Below are 16157 nucleotides of genomic sequence, written 5' to 3'. Positions count from 1 at the left end.
AAACATGGATATAGTCATTGGCTGTATCCATGTTTTCCAGACAACCTTAGAGCTTTATCCAAGTTCATCAGCCACCGCTAATCAAATACCGAACGTTCGGGTTCGGATCGCTCATCTCTATTCACAAATCGTTTGAACATCGTTCGGTGTAATAATGCGTTGTTCACTCGTTCCCTAGTCTATTAGCCAGGAAAGGATAAGCACAAGAACAATCGTAAATAACAATCATCGTTGGAACAGGCTGGCTGAAAGGTCTAGACCCCACCCCCTTTTTGGCGGCCAACCAATGGGCGTCAAGGGGGCTGGACCAGCGGGATTGTTATGGGTGGGGCTAAGTGGCGCTAATGCAGCGAGGCCACGCCCACTTAATACAATCTGCAGTTGATAAAAGGACACTTTTTACTTTGAACAAACACCATCACGTATGATATGAAATGGTATGGTATGAAAAACGCTAAATTTACACAAAATTTACGCTAAATTTACCCTTTACACCTGTGTAGAGATGTCAGAATGCACAAAGGGGGTGACAGTGTCACTTCAAGTCTGTCATTGCAAAGTACACTGCTGAAAAACATGATGGGAACGCTTATGGTGTGTTTACACGAAACGATAATTGGCCCAATCATAGCAGCAGTTGCTAGAAGGTGGAGGCAGTGAAGCTATGGACTGGCTGCCCGTTCCCCTGACCTGAATCCCATTGAGCACATCGGGGACATCATGTCTCCACCAACGTCACGTTGCAGCACGGACTGTGTGGGAGTTGGCGGCTGCTTTAGTCCAGGTCTGGGAGGAGATCCCTCAGGAGACCATCATCCACCTCATCAGGAGCATGCCCGGGCCTTGTAGGGAGGTCATACACCTCATCAGGAGCATGCCCGGGCCTTGTATGGAGGTCATACACCTCATCAGGAGCATGCCCGGGCGGTGTAGGGAGGTCATACAGACACCTCATCAGGAGCATGCCCGGGCCTTGTAGGGAGGTCATACACCTCATCAGGAGCATGCCCGGGCCTTGTAGGGAGGTCATACAGCCACCTCATCAGGAGCATGCCCGGGCCTTGTAGGGAGGTCATATAGCCACCTCATCAGGAGCATGCCCGGGCCTTGTAGGGAGGTCATACACCTCATCAGGAGCATGCCCGGGCCTTGTAGGGAGGTCATACACCTCATCAGGAGCATGCCCGGGCCTTGTAGGGAGGTCATACAGCCACCTCATCAGGAGCATGCCCAGGCCTTGTAGGAAGGTCATACAGACACCTCATCAGGAGCATGCCCGGGCCTTGTAGGGAGGTCATACACCTCATCAGGAGCATGCCCGGGCCTTGTAGGGAGGTCATACAGCCACCTCATCAGGAGCATGCCCAGGCCTTGTAGGAAGGTCATACAGACACCTCATCAGGAGCATGCCCGGGCCTTGTAGGGAGGTCATACAGACACCTCATCAGGAGCATGCCCGGGCCTTGTAGGGAGGTCATACAGACACCTCATCAGGAGCATGCCCGGGCCTTGTAGGGAAGTCATACACCTCATCAGGAGCATGCCCGGGCCTTGTAGGGAGGTCATACAGACACCTCATCAGGAGCATGCCCGAGCCTTGTAGGGAGGTCATACAGACACCTCATCAGGAGCATGCCCGGGCCTTGTAGGGAGGTCATACACCTCATCAGGAGCATGCCCGGGCCTTGTAGGGAGGTCATACAGACACCTCATCAGGAGCATGCCCGGGCCTTGTAGGGAGGTCATACACCTCATCAGGAGCATGCCCGGGCCTTGTAGGGAGGTCATACAGCCACCTCATCAGGAGCATGCCCAGGCCTTGTAGGAAGGTCATACAGACACCTCATCAGGAGCATGCCCGGGCCTTGTAGGGAGGTCATACAGACACCTCATCAGGAGCATGCCCGGGCCTTGTAGGGAGGTCATACACCTCATCAGGAGCATGCCCGGACCTTGTAGGGAGGTCATACAGACACCTCATCAGGAGCATGCCCAGGCCTTGTAGGGAGGTCATACACCTCATCAGGAGCATGCCCGGGCCTTGTAGGGAGGTCATACAGACACCTCATCAGGAGCATGCCCGGGCCTTGTAGGGAGGTCATACACCTCATCAGGAGCATGCCCGGGCCTTGTAGGGAGGTCATACACCTCATCAGGAGCATGCACGGGCCTTGTAGGGAGGTCATACACCTCATCAGGAGCATGCCCAGGTCTTGTAGGGAGGTCATACAGACACCTCATTATACAGGCACCTCATCAGGAGCATGCCCGGACCTTGTAGGGAGGTCATACAGCCACCTCATCAGGAGCATGCCCGGGCCTTGTAGGGAGGTCATACACCTCATCAGGAGCATGCCCGGGCCTTGTAGGGAGGTCATACACCTCATCAGGAGCATGCCCGGGCCATGTAGGGAGGTCATACAGACACCTCATCAGGAGCATGCACGGGCCTTGTAGGGAGGTCATACAAGCACCTCATCAGGAGCATGCCCGGGCCTTGTAGGGAGGTCATACAAGCACCTCATCAGGAGCATGGCCGGGCCTTGTAGGGAGGTCATACAGGCGCATGGAGGCCACACACATTACATATATAAGATATATAAGGCTGTGACTACCTCTCTATATACATGATATACAGGGGGCGGGGCTGTGACTTCCTCTCTATACACATTATATACAGGGGGCAGGGCTGTGACTACCTCTCTATACCCAGGATGTACAGGAGGTGGGGCTGTGACTACCTCTCTATACCTAGGATGTACAGGCTGGTTGACAGCAGTAATAGATGAATAGCTGAGATGGAAAGAGTTAACTCATTTGTACAGAGATTTTAAGGAGTTTCCTTTCCTCGAGGTGATGAAGGATACGTGATGGTGTCCGCCTCTGATCTCCCTGTTATTGATCCGTTGTCGTGTAACATCTATACATCTGCTTCAGAATTTGGCATTTTAGGATATTATAATTATAGAAATAAGGAGAATAACAATTCCCAGAAGAGGACGCCCGTCATGCTCAGATCGGCCGTGAGATGTCATCTAAGAGGGTTAGTGTAACCACCATCAGTGAGACGCTGCAGCTGACTCCAGAATATACTCCAGTACCCAGTACAGACCCGGCAAGGTATATACATCTGAATTGTTCACTAGTTACATGGTGCCTGATCCCACTGAATCAGGAAGCTCTGGATTAACAGACCTAATACAGGGAATTCAGGAATAAAGAAAATTTTGTGAAAAGCAGACGTGCCTTTAAGAGCTTTAATCGGATAATAGAAACGTGTCTGGTATCATCTGCCGCTGCTCACTTTTCTGAGACTTTGCTGTGTAAACAGATGTCAGTGCGTTTGTGTCGTATAACCTGTATTCATACAACACTGAAAGGTTTGTTCATGAAGTGTGGCTCCATGAATCAGCTGGCACACATTGTGCCTATTGTATAAAGTGCGCACCCGGCACCGGCAGCATTCACCGCTGTTCACATAAACGCCACAACTCAAGGTCTCCGCCAAGGATGAAAGGCGCTGAGTAAATTCTGATATGATCTGATCAATTGAAGCAAAGCTGAATCCTCAGTGATAAATCATTCCCATACATGAGACGTCTACTGCAGCTGTGTATCTGAGCCGATCATCTGTCATCCTGTGTGATACTGTCTACTGATCTGGTGTATCTGAGCCCATCCTACGTGAGGCTATGTTCTTTAGCCGGCCGGATGATCTTTAGCGCCGCTGTGTTCTGATGCGGGCGCATCCATGCACACCCGCATCAGAACCGTACACTGAACACAATTGAGTGTGCGGCTGGACCCGCTCGCATCATAGTGAGCATTGATTCTGTTTTCTTTCAATGTTCTCCAGGAGCGGCCCGCTGGCTTTCAATGTTCTCTAGGAGGGGCCCGATGAGACTCTTGATGTTCTCCAGGAGGGGCCCGCTGGCTCTCTTGATTTTCTCCAGCAGGGGCCTGCTGGCTCTCTTGATGTTCTCCAGGAGGGGCCCGCTGGCCCTCTTGATGTTCTCCTGGATCGGCCCGCTGTCTCTCTTGATGTTCTCCAGGAGGGGCCCGCTGGCTCTCTTGATGTTCTCCAGGAGGGGCCCGCTGGCTCTCTTGATGTTCTCCTGGAGCGGCCCGCTGGCTCTCTTGATGTTCTCCAGGAGGGGCCCGCTGGCTCTCTTGATGTTCTCCTGGAGCGGCCCGCTGGCTCTCTTGATGTTCTCCAGGAGGGGCCCGCTGGCTCTCTTGATGTTCTCCAGGAGGGGCCCGCTGGCTCTCTTGATGTTCTCCTGGAGCGGCCCGCTGGCTCTCTTGATGTTCTCCAGGAGGGGCCCGCTGGCTCTCTTGATGTTCTCCTGGAGCGGCCCGCTGGCTCTCTTGATGTTCTCCTGGAGCGGCCCGCTGGCTCTCTTGATGTTCTCCAGGAGGGGCCCGCTGGCTCTCTTGATGTTCTCCAGGAGCGGCCCGCTGGCTCTCTTGATGTTTTCCAGCAGGGGCCCGCTGGCTCTCTTGATGTTTTCCAGCAGGGGCCCGCTGGCTCTCTTGATGTTTTCCAGCAGGGGCCCGCTGGCTCTCTTGATGTTCTCCAGGAGGGGCCCGCTGGCTCTCTTCATGTTCTTTATGAATGACTCGCTGACATTGATCTCCAGGAAGGAGCACATTGTCACGTGTGATCTATAGGAGTGTTGGGTGTACAATGTTATGTGTGATCTAAAGGAGCGTTGGGGTGTACATTAAAGGGGGAAATTTATCAAGACCGGGGCACTTGTCCCCGTCCCTTTCCCCCGGGCCGAATTCACTCAACGCTGCACGCCTCTTTGTGAGTATGGCCGGCCGCGTGATCGACCGCTATAAGATCAGCACACTGCTCTCCTGACATCCTCTGTGCTGCTGGGACCCTGCCTCTCCTTTATGTAACTCTCATCCTCTGACATCTCCTATAAGATCAGCACACTGCTCTCCTGACATCCTCTGTGCTGCCCTCTCAACCCCTCATCTTACTATAACTTCTCATATAGTTCAGTTATTGTATATTGAGCTATACTTATATACATATAGTTCAGTTATTGTATATTGAGCTATACTTATATACATATAGTGCAGTTATTGTATATTGAGCTATACTTATATACATATACATATAGTGCAGTTATTGTATATTGAGCTTTACGTCACCCATTGGCATTACCTGGACTTCTGCATTGATTACCAATAGGAAGCGACGTCCATCCATTGCCGTCAATTCTGGAGTAAATAACAATATCCCACTGATCTGAACAGGAAAATAGTGCACGGCTGCCTTCCACTATGCGGGATTGATCTGAAAACACTTTGGAAATACTAAAAGGCAAAATAGCCCAAAGTCCCTGAGCTCAGTTCCCAGTCCGGGCTGACTGTCTGTATGGCTGTACCGTGCCCGGAAAGAGCCAAGCGAGACCAGCAAAACCTGATTGTTACATAAGTCACAAAGGTACAAAGGTACTAAACCAATAACACACAGATAGTTGTGTCCTATAATGATCAACCACAGTACAGAGAGAGAATATAGAAACATGTTAACGTCTCTAAAGGCAGCAAAGCCAAACTGCAAAGTCTAGAGAGCTGGATGTCCAATATGTCATAGTGACACAAAGTATCTACACATAAATATATTGTATTAGGCTTTGTTCACACTTTGTATGACACCGGCCGTTCTCAGAAAAGATCATTCTGGCCGATACTGCAGTATCGGGCAGATGATCTTTAGCGCCACTGAATTTAGATACCGACGCATCCGTGCATACCGCATCCGAATTCCTTGCAGCACACAATGGAGCTTGTGGCGGGATCCGCACGCTTCATTGTGTAAACTGACAGGGTTTTCTGCGGCCGCTATTCATTGACATGTCAGTTTTTTACAGCACCACTAGGGATCCCGGACAAAGTGTATACCATGTGTATGTATATATATGTTCTATGTGTATACACTCCGGCCAGGATTCCCTCAGCCTTCAGCACAGCGTAGGTTCTGCACTAATCACGGTAGTTGCAACAACAGCCGTGATTACTACGGAACTTACATTGTGTGAACATAGTCGTGTAGTAGTTATATTCATGTATATAGGAGCAGTATTATAGTAGTTATATTCCTGTATATAGGAGCAGTATTATAGTAGTTATATTTCTGTATATAGGAGCAGTATTATAGTAGTTATATTCCTGTATATAGGGGCAGTATTATAGTAGTTATATTCCTGTATATAGGAGCAGTATTATAGTAGTTATATTCCTGTATATAGGAGCAGTATTATAGTAGTAATTGTCAGGACGGGGAGGTAGAGACAAGACGAGACAGTGGACCCTAAGGCTGAACCCACCCACTGTCCCTACCTACTTGCCTTAGTCAGTGGCGGATTAAATGTACCCTGGGCCCCGGGCTGTCCACCCAACCTGGGCCCCCCGTCAATCCGCCCACATTATACTCCGCTACTGCCCCCCCCCACACTGTCCCCAATAAACACTGCCTGCCTCCCCTCCCTGCTGGCCCCAATAAGTTTGGTCCCATGCTGCTCCCAGTAAGCATTGTCCACCCCACCTCCACTGCCCCCAATAAACATATTGCCACCTGGTTTCAGGAGAGGAGGGAGCTGATCTTATAGGGGAGGTTGCAGGGTCACAGCAGCACAGAGGATATCAGGAGTGGAGGGTGCTGATCATATAGGAGAGTCCTAGCAGCACAGAGGATGTCAGGAGAGGAGGGTGCTAATCCTATAGGAGAGGTCCCAGCAGCACAAAGGATGTCAGGAGAGGAGGGTGCTGATCTATAGGAGAGGTCCGAGCAGCACAGAGGATGTCAGGAGAGGAGGGTGCTGATCTATAGAAGAGGTCCGAGCAGCACAGAGGATGTCAGGAGAGGAGGGTGCTGATCTAATAGGGAAGGTCACAGCATCTCAGAGGATGTCAGGAGAGGAGGGGGCTGATCTTATAGGGGAGGTCGCAGCGTCCCAGCAGCACAGAGGATGTCAGGAGAGGAGGGTGCTGATCTTATAGGGGAGGTCACAGCAGCACAGAGGATGTCAGGAAAGGAGGGTGCTATTCCTATAGGAGATGGTCCCCCTCTTCCCCCCTTATAGATGGTCATCCTCTTCCCTCCTTATAGATGGTACCCCTCTTCCCTCCTTATAGATGGTCCCCCTCTTTCCCCCCCCTTATAGATGGTATCCCTTCCCCCCCTTATAGATGGTACCCCTCTTCCCCCCCTTATAGATGGTTCCCCCCTTCCCTCCTTATAGATGGTATCCCTTCCCCCCCCTTATAGATGGTACCCCTCTTCCCCCCCCCCTTATAGATGGTCCCCCTCTTCCCCCCCCTTATAGATGGTCCCCCCCCTTCCCCCCCTTATAGCTGGCCCCCCCTTATAGATGGCCCCCCTCTTCCCCCCCTTATAGCTGGTCCCCCTCTTCCCCCCCCCCTTATACCCTTATAGATGGTCCCCCTCTTCCCCCCTTATAGCTGGTCCCCCTTTTCCCCCCTTATAGATGGTCCCCCTCCCCCCCCCCTTATAGATGGTCCCCCTCTTCCCCCCACCCTTATACCCTTATAGATGGTCCCCCTCTTTTCCCCCCTTATAGATGGTCCCCCTCTCCCCCCCCCTTATAGCCTTATAGATGGTCCCCCTCTTCCCCCCTTATAGCTGGTCCCCCCTTATAGATGGTCCCCCTCTTCCCCCCCTTATACCCTTATAGATGGTCCCCCTTTTCCCCCCTTATAGATGGTCCCCCTCTCCCCCCCCCTTATAGATGGTCCCCCTCTCCCTCCCCCTTATACCCTTATAGATGGTCCCCCTCTTCCCCCCCCCCCCTTATACCCTTATAGATGGTCCCCCTCTTTTGCCCCCTTATAGATGGTCCCCCTCTCCCCCCCCCCCCCCTTATACCCTTATAGATGGTCCCCCTCTTTTCCCCCCTTATAGATGGTCCCCCTCTTCCCCCATTCCCCTCGTGCAGGCAGATTTAAAAAAAAACAAAACAAAAAAACAAAGAAAACTCACCTCACAACCCGTTCCCCCGTCGATCCTCTCCTGTCCTGCAGGCTCCGTCTGTCCCCCGGCTGTTGCGCAGCTGCCGGAGGTGTCTTGTCCTATCCCCCGGCAGCGCGCGCATCAGAGAGCTCCCCGTGCGCCGGAAGTCACAGCCACAGGCGCACGGGGAGCTGTCTGATGCGCGCGCTGCCGGGGGATAGGACGGGACACCTCCGGCAGCTGCACAACAGCCGGGGGACAGTAAGAGCAGGACTCTTGTGACCGCAAGCAAAACAATGCTTGCGGTCACAAGAGCCTGCAGTGGCGAGGGGGGGCATTATAATGTGGGCGGCGTGGCATGGGCCCCCCGGAGCCTCGGGCCCCGGGCGGCCACCCAAACCGCCCACATTATAATCCGCCATTGGCCTTAGTCGGCCCTAGGCGGCCGCGGACAACCCCGAAGACGTGCCCTATACTTAATAAGTGTAACACCCAGGGGCGAATTAACTTTACCATAGGGCCCTGGGCTACCGCCCAAAAAGGACCTATTGTAATCCGCTACTGGTAACATCGAACAAGACAGACAGACAAACACAACAAAGGAGAGTCGACAAGCCAAGTCACAACCAAACAGTCAACGCAGTACAAAATCAGGGATCAAACAGATCGTCAAATAGGTCTAGCGGGAGGTCAGGTGACGAGTCAAGCAAACAAAGGAATTAGGAACGGGGATCGCAGGAGTAGACGGGGAGCTGGCATCAGGGTGTGAACCTTAATAGCCAGCAGGGAATAACTAGCTCTGCTTTCATTTCGAAAGAGCCCGATCCGGATCCCCATTGGACTGGCGCTTTCATCCCCAAGGTTCCGGACAGGTAGAGGCATCTGTCAATCAAAAATACTGCTCAGCTGCAGTGATCAAGGCTAGCAGTGAGCTGTGTAACTCCTGCATTATCAGGAGGCTAAAAGAAAAGCTGTTGTGTCAGACACAAAGTAAAAACAGGCCTAGTTCACACCAGGCTCACTGCACATTCCTGACAGTACCCCCCCCCCCCCTCTTATGAGGGGCCTCAGGACCCTTAAACAATGGACCCGGCTTCGAAGGATTACGTATGTAGAATTGACGGATGAGATGTGGAGCATGCATATCTTTGCCTGACACCCACATACATTTCTCCGGGCCGAATCCTTTCCAAAACACAAGATATCGTATGGAACCCTGTACCCTGCAAAATTCTAGCATCTATTCTACTTCATATTCTAGTTCCCCCTGGACAATCAGCGGAGCAAGGGGAGTCGACGCAGAAACCGGAAGAACATACTTTTTAACAGAGATTTATGGAATACTTTGTGGATTCGGAATGACCTAGGCAATTTTAAACTAAAAGTAACAGGATTGTTGATCTCCCTGATGCTCTACGGACCAATATATTTGGGTGCCAGTTTGCCGGACTGTACCCTTAACCTTAGGTCCTCAGTAGAGAGCCAGTCCTTTTCATCTAATACGTACTGATGGCCAGGTATACGTCTTTTATTTGCATGTTTTTGAGATAGCTCTTGGGCTTTAACCAGGCTCTGATGAGCCTCAGCCCAAACTGTGCACAGTTTAGAGAAAATAGCTTCAGCTGAAGGGTTAACTGACTCGATGACATGAATAGATGAATACCTCAGGTTAAAACCATAATTGCAGAAAAAAGTTACATTTTTAATGAGTGCTGCTCATGATTGTTTAATGCAAATTCTGCTAGAGATATAAAGTCCCTCCATTTGTCTTGGGCATCAGTCAGGAAACATCTCAGAAACTGTTCAAGAGATTGGTTAATCCTCTCCATCTGCCCGTTTGTCTGCGGGTTAAAGGCAGATGAAAAGGACAAGGAGATACCCAATCGACCACAGAATTCTCTCCAGAACCTCGCAACAAACTGAACACCACGATCAGACATATTTTCTGGAATACAATGCAAGCGCAAAATGTGGTTGATGAACAGTGTAGCTAGGGTGCAAGCATTAGGAAGTTTGCACAAAGGGATAAGATGACACATTTTGGAGAATCTTTTGGAGAAACAACTACCCACATGACAGTTTTCCCCTTGGACAGGGGCAAGTCTGTGATAAAGTCCATTGAGATGTGTGTCCACGGTCTCGTAGGCACTGGCAGAGGATGTAATAGACCCTCAGGTGGCCTACAAGGGACCTTGGACCTAGCACATGATAAGGCCAGGTATTGGGATTTTACCTACTTGCACCATACCTATATGACTACACTTATATATACTGCCTTCTGAAGAGACTGGAGATGATCAGAGGGTGACAGACATGTTCAGGATGAAGAAGAGGAATGCTGGAAGCACGTCAATGAGAACAGCTCCTGAAAAAGTTATCATTTATAGTCACAATACCCAAGGAACAAAGGGTCGAAGTAAAGACACTTATCTATAAACAATTTTTGAATAATAAAACATTGTGTTACCCTGACTGCGCAGTACAGGAAGCTACTGACCATATATGGACTGGCCTACCAGAGTGTGACATGTTTGTGTCTTGTGACTTGGAACCCCGCCTGTATTGGATGTTACATATTTCATATGAATGAGTAGTACCGCCGCATATTCTGTCTATAAAATGTGATTACCATAATAAAACTGGGGCCATTTATCCAGGCTTATAATCATGATACAATGTCTTATCTGTGTCCGTGATTTATAAGTGACGAGTTGGTAATACTGCAGGTTACAGCTCTAGCTATCAATTGATAACCATCCTTTATCTGGGTTGTTGACTTTTCTTTGTAGAGACGGGTCAAAATCTAAATTTAGACTTATCAATTTGGCGTCCGAACCTGGACTAAGCCTCTTGCAACCAGAACGCAGACAGACGGGATGTGGTAATTTATCCGTCATCCGACGCGCAGATATAACTGGCCAGGTAAGAAGGACTTCAGCTGAACTTCATGTCACCTCTTCCTGCTCCCTCATCTCCCTCAGCCCCTCCCCCCTGCATAAGGATAGAATGGAGAGAGCAGAACCCGTCTTCACTGGCTTCTCTGTAATGAAGACGTGTTTGCCTGATAATGCTCAGATAAGAAGTCAGGGGGGGAGGCTGGGAGATTGCTTCTTGAGTACAGAAGGAGGCTTTTTTGGCTGATAAAACCTATTACAGAGTTTCTTAAAATCGCTTATACTACTGATTTCTGCAATAAAAAAAAATATGACAGTTACGCTTTAAGGTGTGTTTTATTTGATTTATAGCAAAAGAAGGTTAAATGGGACTAGCCGAGTGTAATATGTATTATTATTATTATTTTTATTTTTAGGGTTAACAGTTTTGTGATGATTATAGCAAACTAGCTCATGACTTTATATATTGCCTTATCCCTAGTAAAGCCAAACACATGTCCATGGCTCCAGTCTGCACGCCTTATGCCCCCCAATATGTATATATATATATATATATATATATATATATATATATATATATATATACATTTTTTTGCTAGGTGCATTGAATCCAGCATCTCTGTTGCCTCTTGCTGTAGATTCAAATGGGGGAGGGGATAGAGGTAAATGGAAGGTAAATGGAAATGAGAGTAGCCCATTTTGATGTTTTAAAAATTGTGAAAGTTAAAAATGTAATTGAAAGCCCAAATATTAATGAAAGTTTAAAAGTTTTCATTGTAGATTATCCGAGACTTTTCAAAGATGGATGACACAAGACGCAAGGATATATGGTGACCGCCATGCAGCGTGACGTTCCACTGCAGAAACCGCTCCTGCCATAAGCTGGAGGTGAGGACAATCACTGAGACATGTAAGATGGTTGGAGGTAACTGTGCAGAGGTCAGAGGGGGAGATGTTTCCGGTCTCTTCCTGAGGTAACCGTACATAGTGTACAGGTGGATGGGGAGATGTTTCCGGTCTCTTCCTGAGGTAACCGTACATAGTATACAGGTGGATGGGGAGATGTTTCCGGTCTCTTCCTGAGGTAACCGTACATAGTGTACAGGGGAATGGGGAGATGTTTCCGGTCTCTTCCTGAGGTAACCGTACATAGTGTACAGGGGAATGGGGAGATGTTTCCGGTCTCTTCCTGAGGTAACGTACATAGTGTACAGGGGAATGGGGAGATGTTTCCGGTCTCTTCCTGAGGTAACCGCACATAGTGTACAGGTGGAGGGGGAGATGTTTCCGGTCTCTTCCTGAGGTAACGTACATAGTGTACAGATGGAGGGGGAGATGTTTCCAGTCTCTTCCTGAGGTAGCCGTACATAGTGTACAGGTGGATGGGGAGATGTTTCCGGTCTCTTCCTGAGGTAACCGTACATAGTGTACAGGTGGAGGGGGAGATGTTTCCGGTCTCTTCCTGAGGTAACCTTACATAGTGTACAGGTGGAGGGGGAGATGTTTCCGGTCTCTTCCTCAGGTAACCGTACATAGTATACAGGTGGAGGGGGAGATGTTTCCAGTCTCTTCCTGAGGTAACCGCACATAGTGTACAGGTGGATGGGGAGATGTTTCCGGTCTCTTCCTGAGGTAATCGTACATAGTGTACAGGTGGAGGGGGAGATGTTTCCGGTCTCTTCCTGAGGTAACCGTACATAGTGTACAGGGGGATGGGGAGATGTTTCCGGTCTCTTCCTGAGGTAACCGTACATAGTGTACAGGTGGAGGGGGAGATGTTTCCGGTCTCTTCCTGAGGTAATCGTACATAGTGTACAGGTGGAGGGGGAGATGTTTCCGGTCTCTTCCTGAGGTAACCGTACATAGTGTACAGGGGGATGGGGAGATGTTTCCGGTCTCTTCCTGAGGTAACCGTACATAGTGTACAGGTGGAGGGGGAGATGTTTCCGGTCTCTTCCTGAGGTAACCGTACATAGTATACAGGTGGAGGGGGAGATGTTTCCAGTCTCTTCCTGAGGTAACCGTACATAGTATACAGGTGGATGGGGAGATGTTTCCGGTCTCTTCCTGAGGTAACCGTACATAGTGTACAGGTGGATGGGGAGATGTTTCCGGTCTCTTCCTGAGGTAACCGTACATAGTGTACAGGTGGATGGGGAGATGTTTCCGGTCTCTTCCTGAGGTAACCGTACATAGTATACAGGTGGATGGGGAGATGTTTCCGTTCTCTTCCTGAGGTAACCGTACATAGTGTACAGGTGGATGGGGAGATGTTTCCGGTCTCTTCCTGAGGTAACCGTACATAGTGTACAGGTGGATGGGGAGATGTTTCCGGTCTCTTCCTGAGGTAACCGCACATAGTGTACAGGTGGAGGGGGAGATGTGGATCTGTTTGTTTTTAAGTCTTTTCCATAGACAATCAGCAACAAGCTGTGAGACCAGCGGATGGAGAGGAGGTACAGGGTAAAGATGGCGTCAGACAGTAAGTAAGTAACGCACTGTCTTTGCCAACCGCCTTGTATCTTACTGTAAGTTATCTGACAATACCAGCAGCCATGTGTAATGTGGTGTAGTATCCTCACATTGGGCGGCCTAGGGTTCAACAAATATAGCAGAGAGGGTTGTGTAGGGCTGTATTATCTACACCTGTCATAACCTACTGTAAGTAACACCGTAAAGTGCCTGTCTGCATAGTCTGTCATCTTCCTGCCTGTTTCAGGGAATGTTAGTGGACGTCATCCACCTGCCACAGGTGGCCTATATAGGTATGTCCTTAGAGGTGGCCTATATAGATGTGTCCTTACAGGTGGCCTATATAGGTATGTCCTTAGAGGTGGCCTATATAGATGTGTCCTTACAGGGGGCCTATATAGGTGTGTCCTTGTCTGTACTGATGTCTTCCATACAGGTCAGCCAAAGCTATGAGAGAGAACAAAGCCAATGTCTGAGGTTATACTAGTGGCCTTAAAAGAAGCTAGCCAAGAGTCCAAGTGTCTGTAAAGAGGCCTGTCAGTCAAAAGATAGGTTTAAGGATCCATACCAATGTTATTTACCATTATTCTATGGTGGTTATTTTATGTGTAATATGTGATGATCTCAGTGAGACAAGAGACAATTCAGTAGGATCCAAATATTATATCGGTAATAAGCGCCCAGTTACTCCATATTATTGGTGAATGTATTACAGTATATGATTATGTACAGGAAGAGATGTGACCATGTGACCAGTCATTAGACCTGTGTGATCTAATCATAAAGACGTTTTCTAGGTACAAAATGAAGTAAAAAGACTAAAAAGAAATTCTGAGAATCCAATACTGATGAGTTTGAATTCACTGATTGGTTATTATAAGTGAATCTAGTGGTTACATAGTAGGTCACATTGTAGAGATTTTATTGCATTTATCTGTTATGCTGTTTTTGGTTTATCAACTTTTATTTTTGCTTTTGCCATGAGATAAGATTTGCTCACATCTAAACTTTTCAGAAACTTTTTAAAGTTAGTTGTTGTGACTTTCCAATACCCACATGATTCCGAAGTGGTAGAGTCCTTGTTATAGAGTCAGGTCTGTTATATGCAGTGATAAGACAATAAGGTTTTATTATTTTGATAAAATCCGGAGAGGTTAAATATATACATATACTGTATTAGTTTGGGTATTGATAATAAGCTTTTATTTGTTTTGTTGTAACTAAGCTGTATATTGATGTATACTGTACAGACTCATCCATTGTTTAGTATCTTCTTTCGGTTATTGCAGATCTACCTACCACATCTGCTGAAAGGTTGTTCCGCCATCTATAACTTTCAATAAAACATACAGTACTATTTTTTTCTATCCTATGGTGATGCCCATAAACTAATGGGAGTTTTTTTAATTATTTATTTATTAAAAAAAAACCCGCATAGGGTCCCCCATATTTCCATAACCAGCCGGGTTAAAAACCAAGCAACAGCAGCCTGGTAACACCAGGGTGGGAAGAGCCATTGGTTCAGGCCCTCCCCAGCCTAAATCTTACAGCCTGCTGCCGCCCAGTCCAGGAGCGCCAATTTTGACGCTCTGGGACAACTGGCACCTGGCTCTTCCCAGTACCCCTGGTGGCATTGGGTACTGGGGTAGTAATGGGGGGGTTAGTGTTAGCCATTTTATACCGACTAACACTAGGCCCCGACTTAGTAATGGATTCCGTCTATTAGACGGCTTCTACTACTAAGTCTATAAAGTAAAGAAATAAAGACCATACACAAGTGAATTTTTTTTTTATTCAAATAAAAACACGCCCACACCCCTCATTGACCATTTTATTTAAAAAAAACAAAACAAAAAACACCGGTCATCGACGTAGTCCATGGAATCTGACGTAATCCACTGGATACCGATATCTGAAAAACAAAAAGGGAGAAACACACAAAAAACACACAAACAGGAGCACAACACCCATCATTGTGAGCGGTGTTGTGCTCCTTACAGTATGCAGCATCTTTACAGATCGCTGCTTACAGTCTGACCCCCAAGGGGATAAGGGAGGATGCATTGCATCCCCCTTAACCCCTTGGGGGCCAGACTGATGTCAGACTGCACCCATACCAGCAAGGAAGGGGTTAAGTGACCCCCCTTCCTTACTGGGATGGGTGCAGTGCTGGGGAGGGGGTGGGGAGATCTGTATACTCACCCCGATGTGTCCTCTTCACTGGTCCGCAGCACAATGAAGTCACTGTACTGCGGACCGCCTCTTTATATGTACGCTCAGCCGATCAGCCAATCAGCTGAGCGCACATATAATTTAAAATGTTTCTTCTAATAATGCTATTGTGATAACATAATTAGAAGAAACATTTGATGTTTTAATTAAAGTAAAGTATTGATTATTACAGTTTGCTCTTTTACCGGCAATATGAATTAACGGCTTATGGAGCTTCCTGTAATAACTAATATTTAATTAATAAAACACATTTTCGTTGAAATAAAATCAGTTTCGTTGTTCAATAATTTTATTTAAACTAATCCATCATTGTGCAATTAAATATACTGTCAAAAAATAAATATATATAGAAATATACATTTATTTATATATATATTTATTTTAACAGTATATTTAATTGCACAATGATGGAATCGTTAGAATTAAATTATTGAACAACGAAACTGATTTTATTACAACGAAAATGTGTTTTATTAATTAAATATATTAACCATGAGAGACATCGGCATACTACAGAGGATCGCTAACCCCGGTAATAGCGATTCCTGTAAACTGTTTCCCTGCTTTCC

At 47.8% G+C, this 16157-nt stretch overlaps 1 protein-coding gene across 1 annotated transcript; it reads right to left on the bottom strand.

Annotated features, from left to right (window-relative positions):
• Positions 1 to 3842: 3842 nt before the first annotated feature.
• On the bottom strand, positions 3843 to 4652 carry LOC138768852 (uncharacterized protein PF3D7_1120000-like). The gene has a single exon (XM_069946818.1). It carries the CDS (start codon positions 4650 to 4652, stop codon positions 3843 to 3845), a length of 810 nt encoding a protein of 269 aa, XP_069802919.1.
• Between the last annotated feature and the right edge of the window lie 11505 nt (positions 4653 to 16157).

Source organism: Dendropsophus ebraccatus, chromosome 12, assembly GCF_027789765.1.
Source record: "Dendropsophus ebraccatus isolate aDenEbr1 chromosome 12, aDenEbr1.pat, whole genome shotgun sequence".
Lineage (NCBI taxonomy): Eukaryota > Metazoa > Chordata > Amphibia > Anura > Hylidae > Dendropsophus > Dendropsophus ebraccatus.
This window is presented reverse-complemented; position numbering and strand designations above follow the sequence as displayed.

Coding starts and splice junctions, on each gene's coding strand:
- LOC138768852 (XM_069946818.1), bottom strand. CDS start 4,652: ATGTGCTCCTTCCTGGAGATCAATGTCAGCGAGTCATTCATAAAGAAC.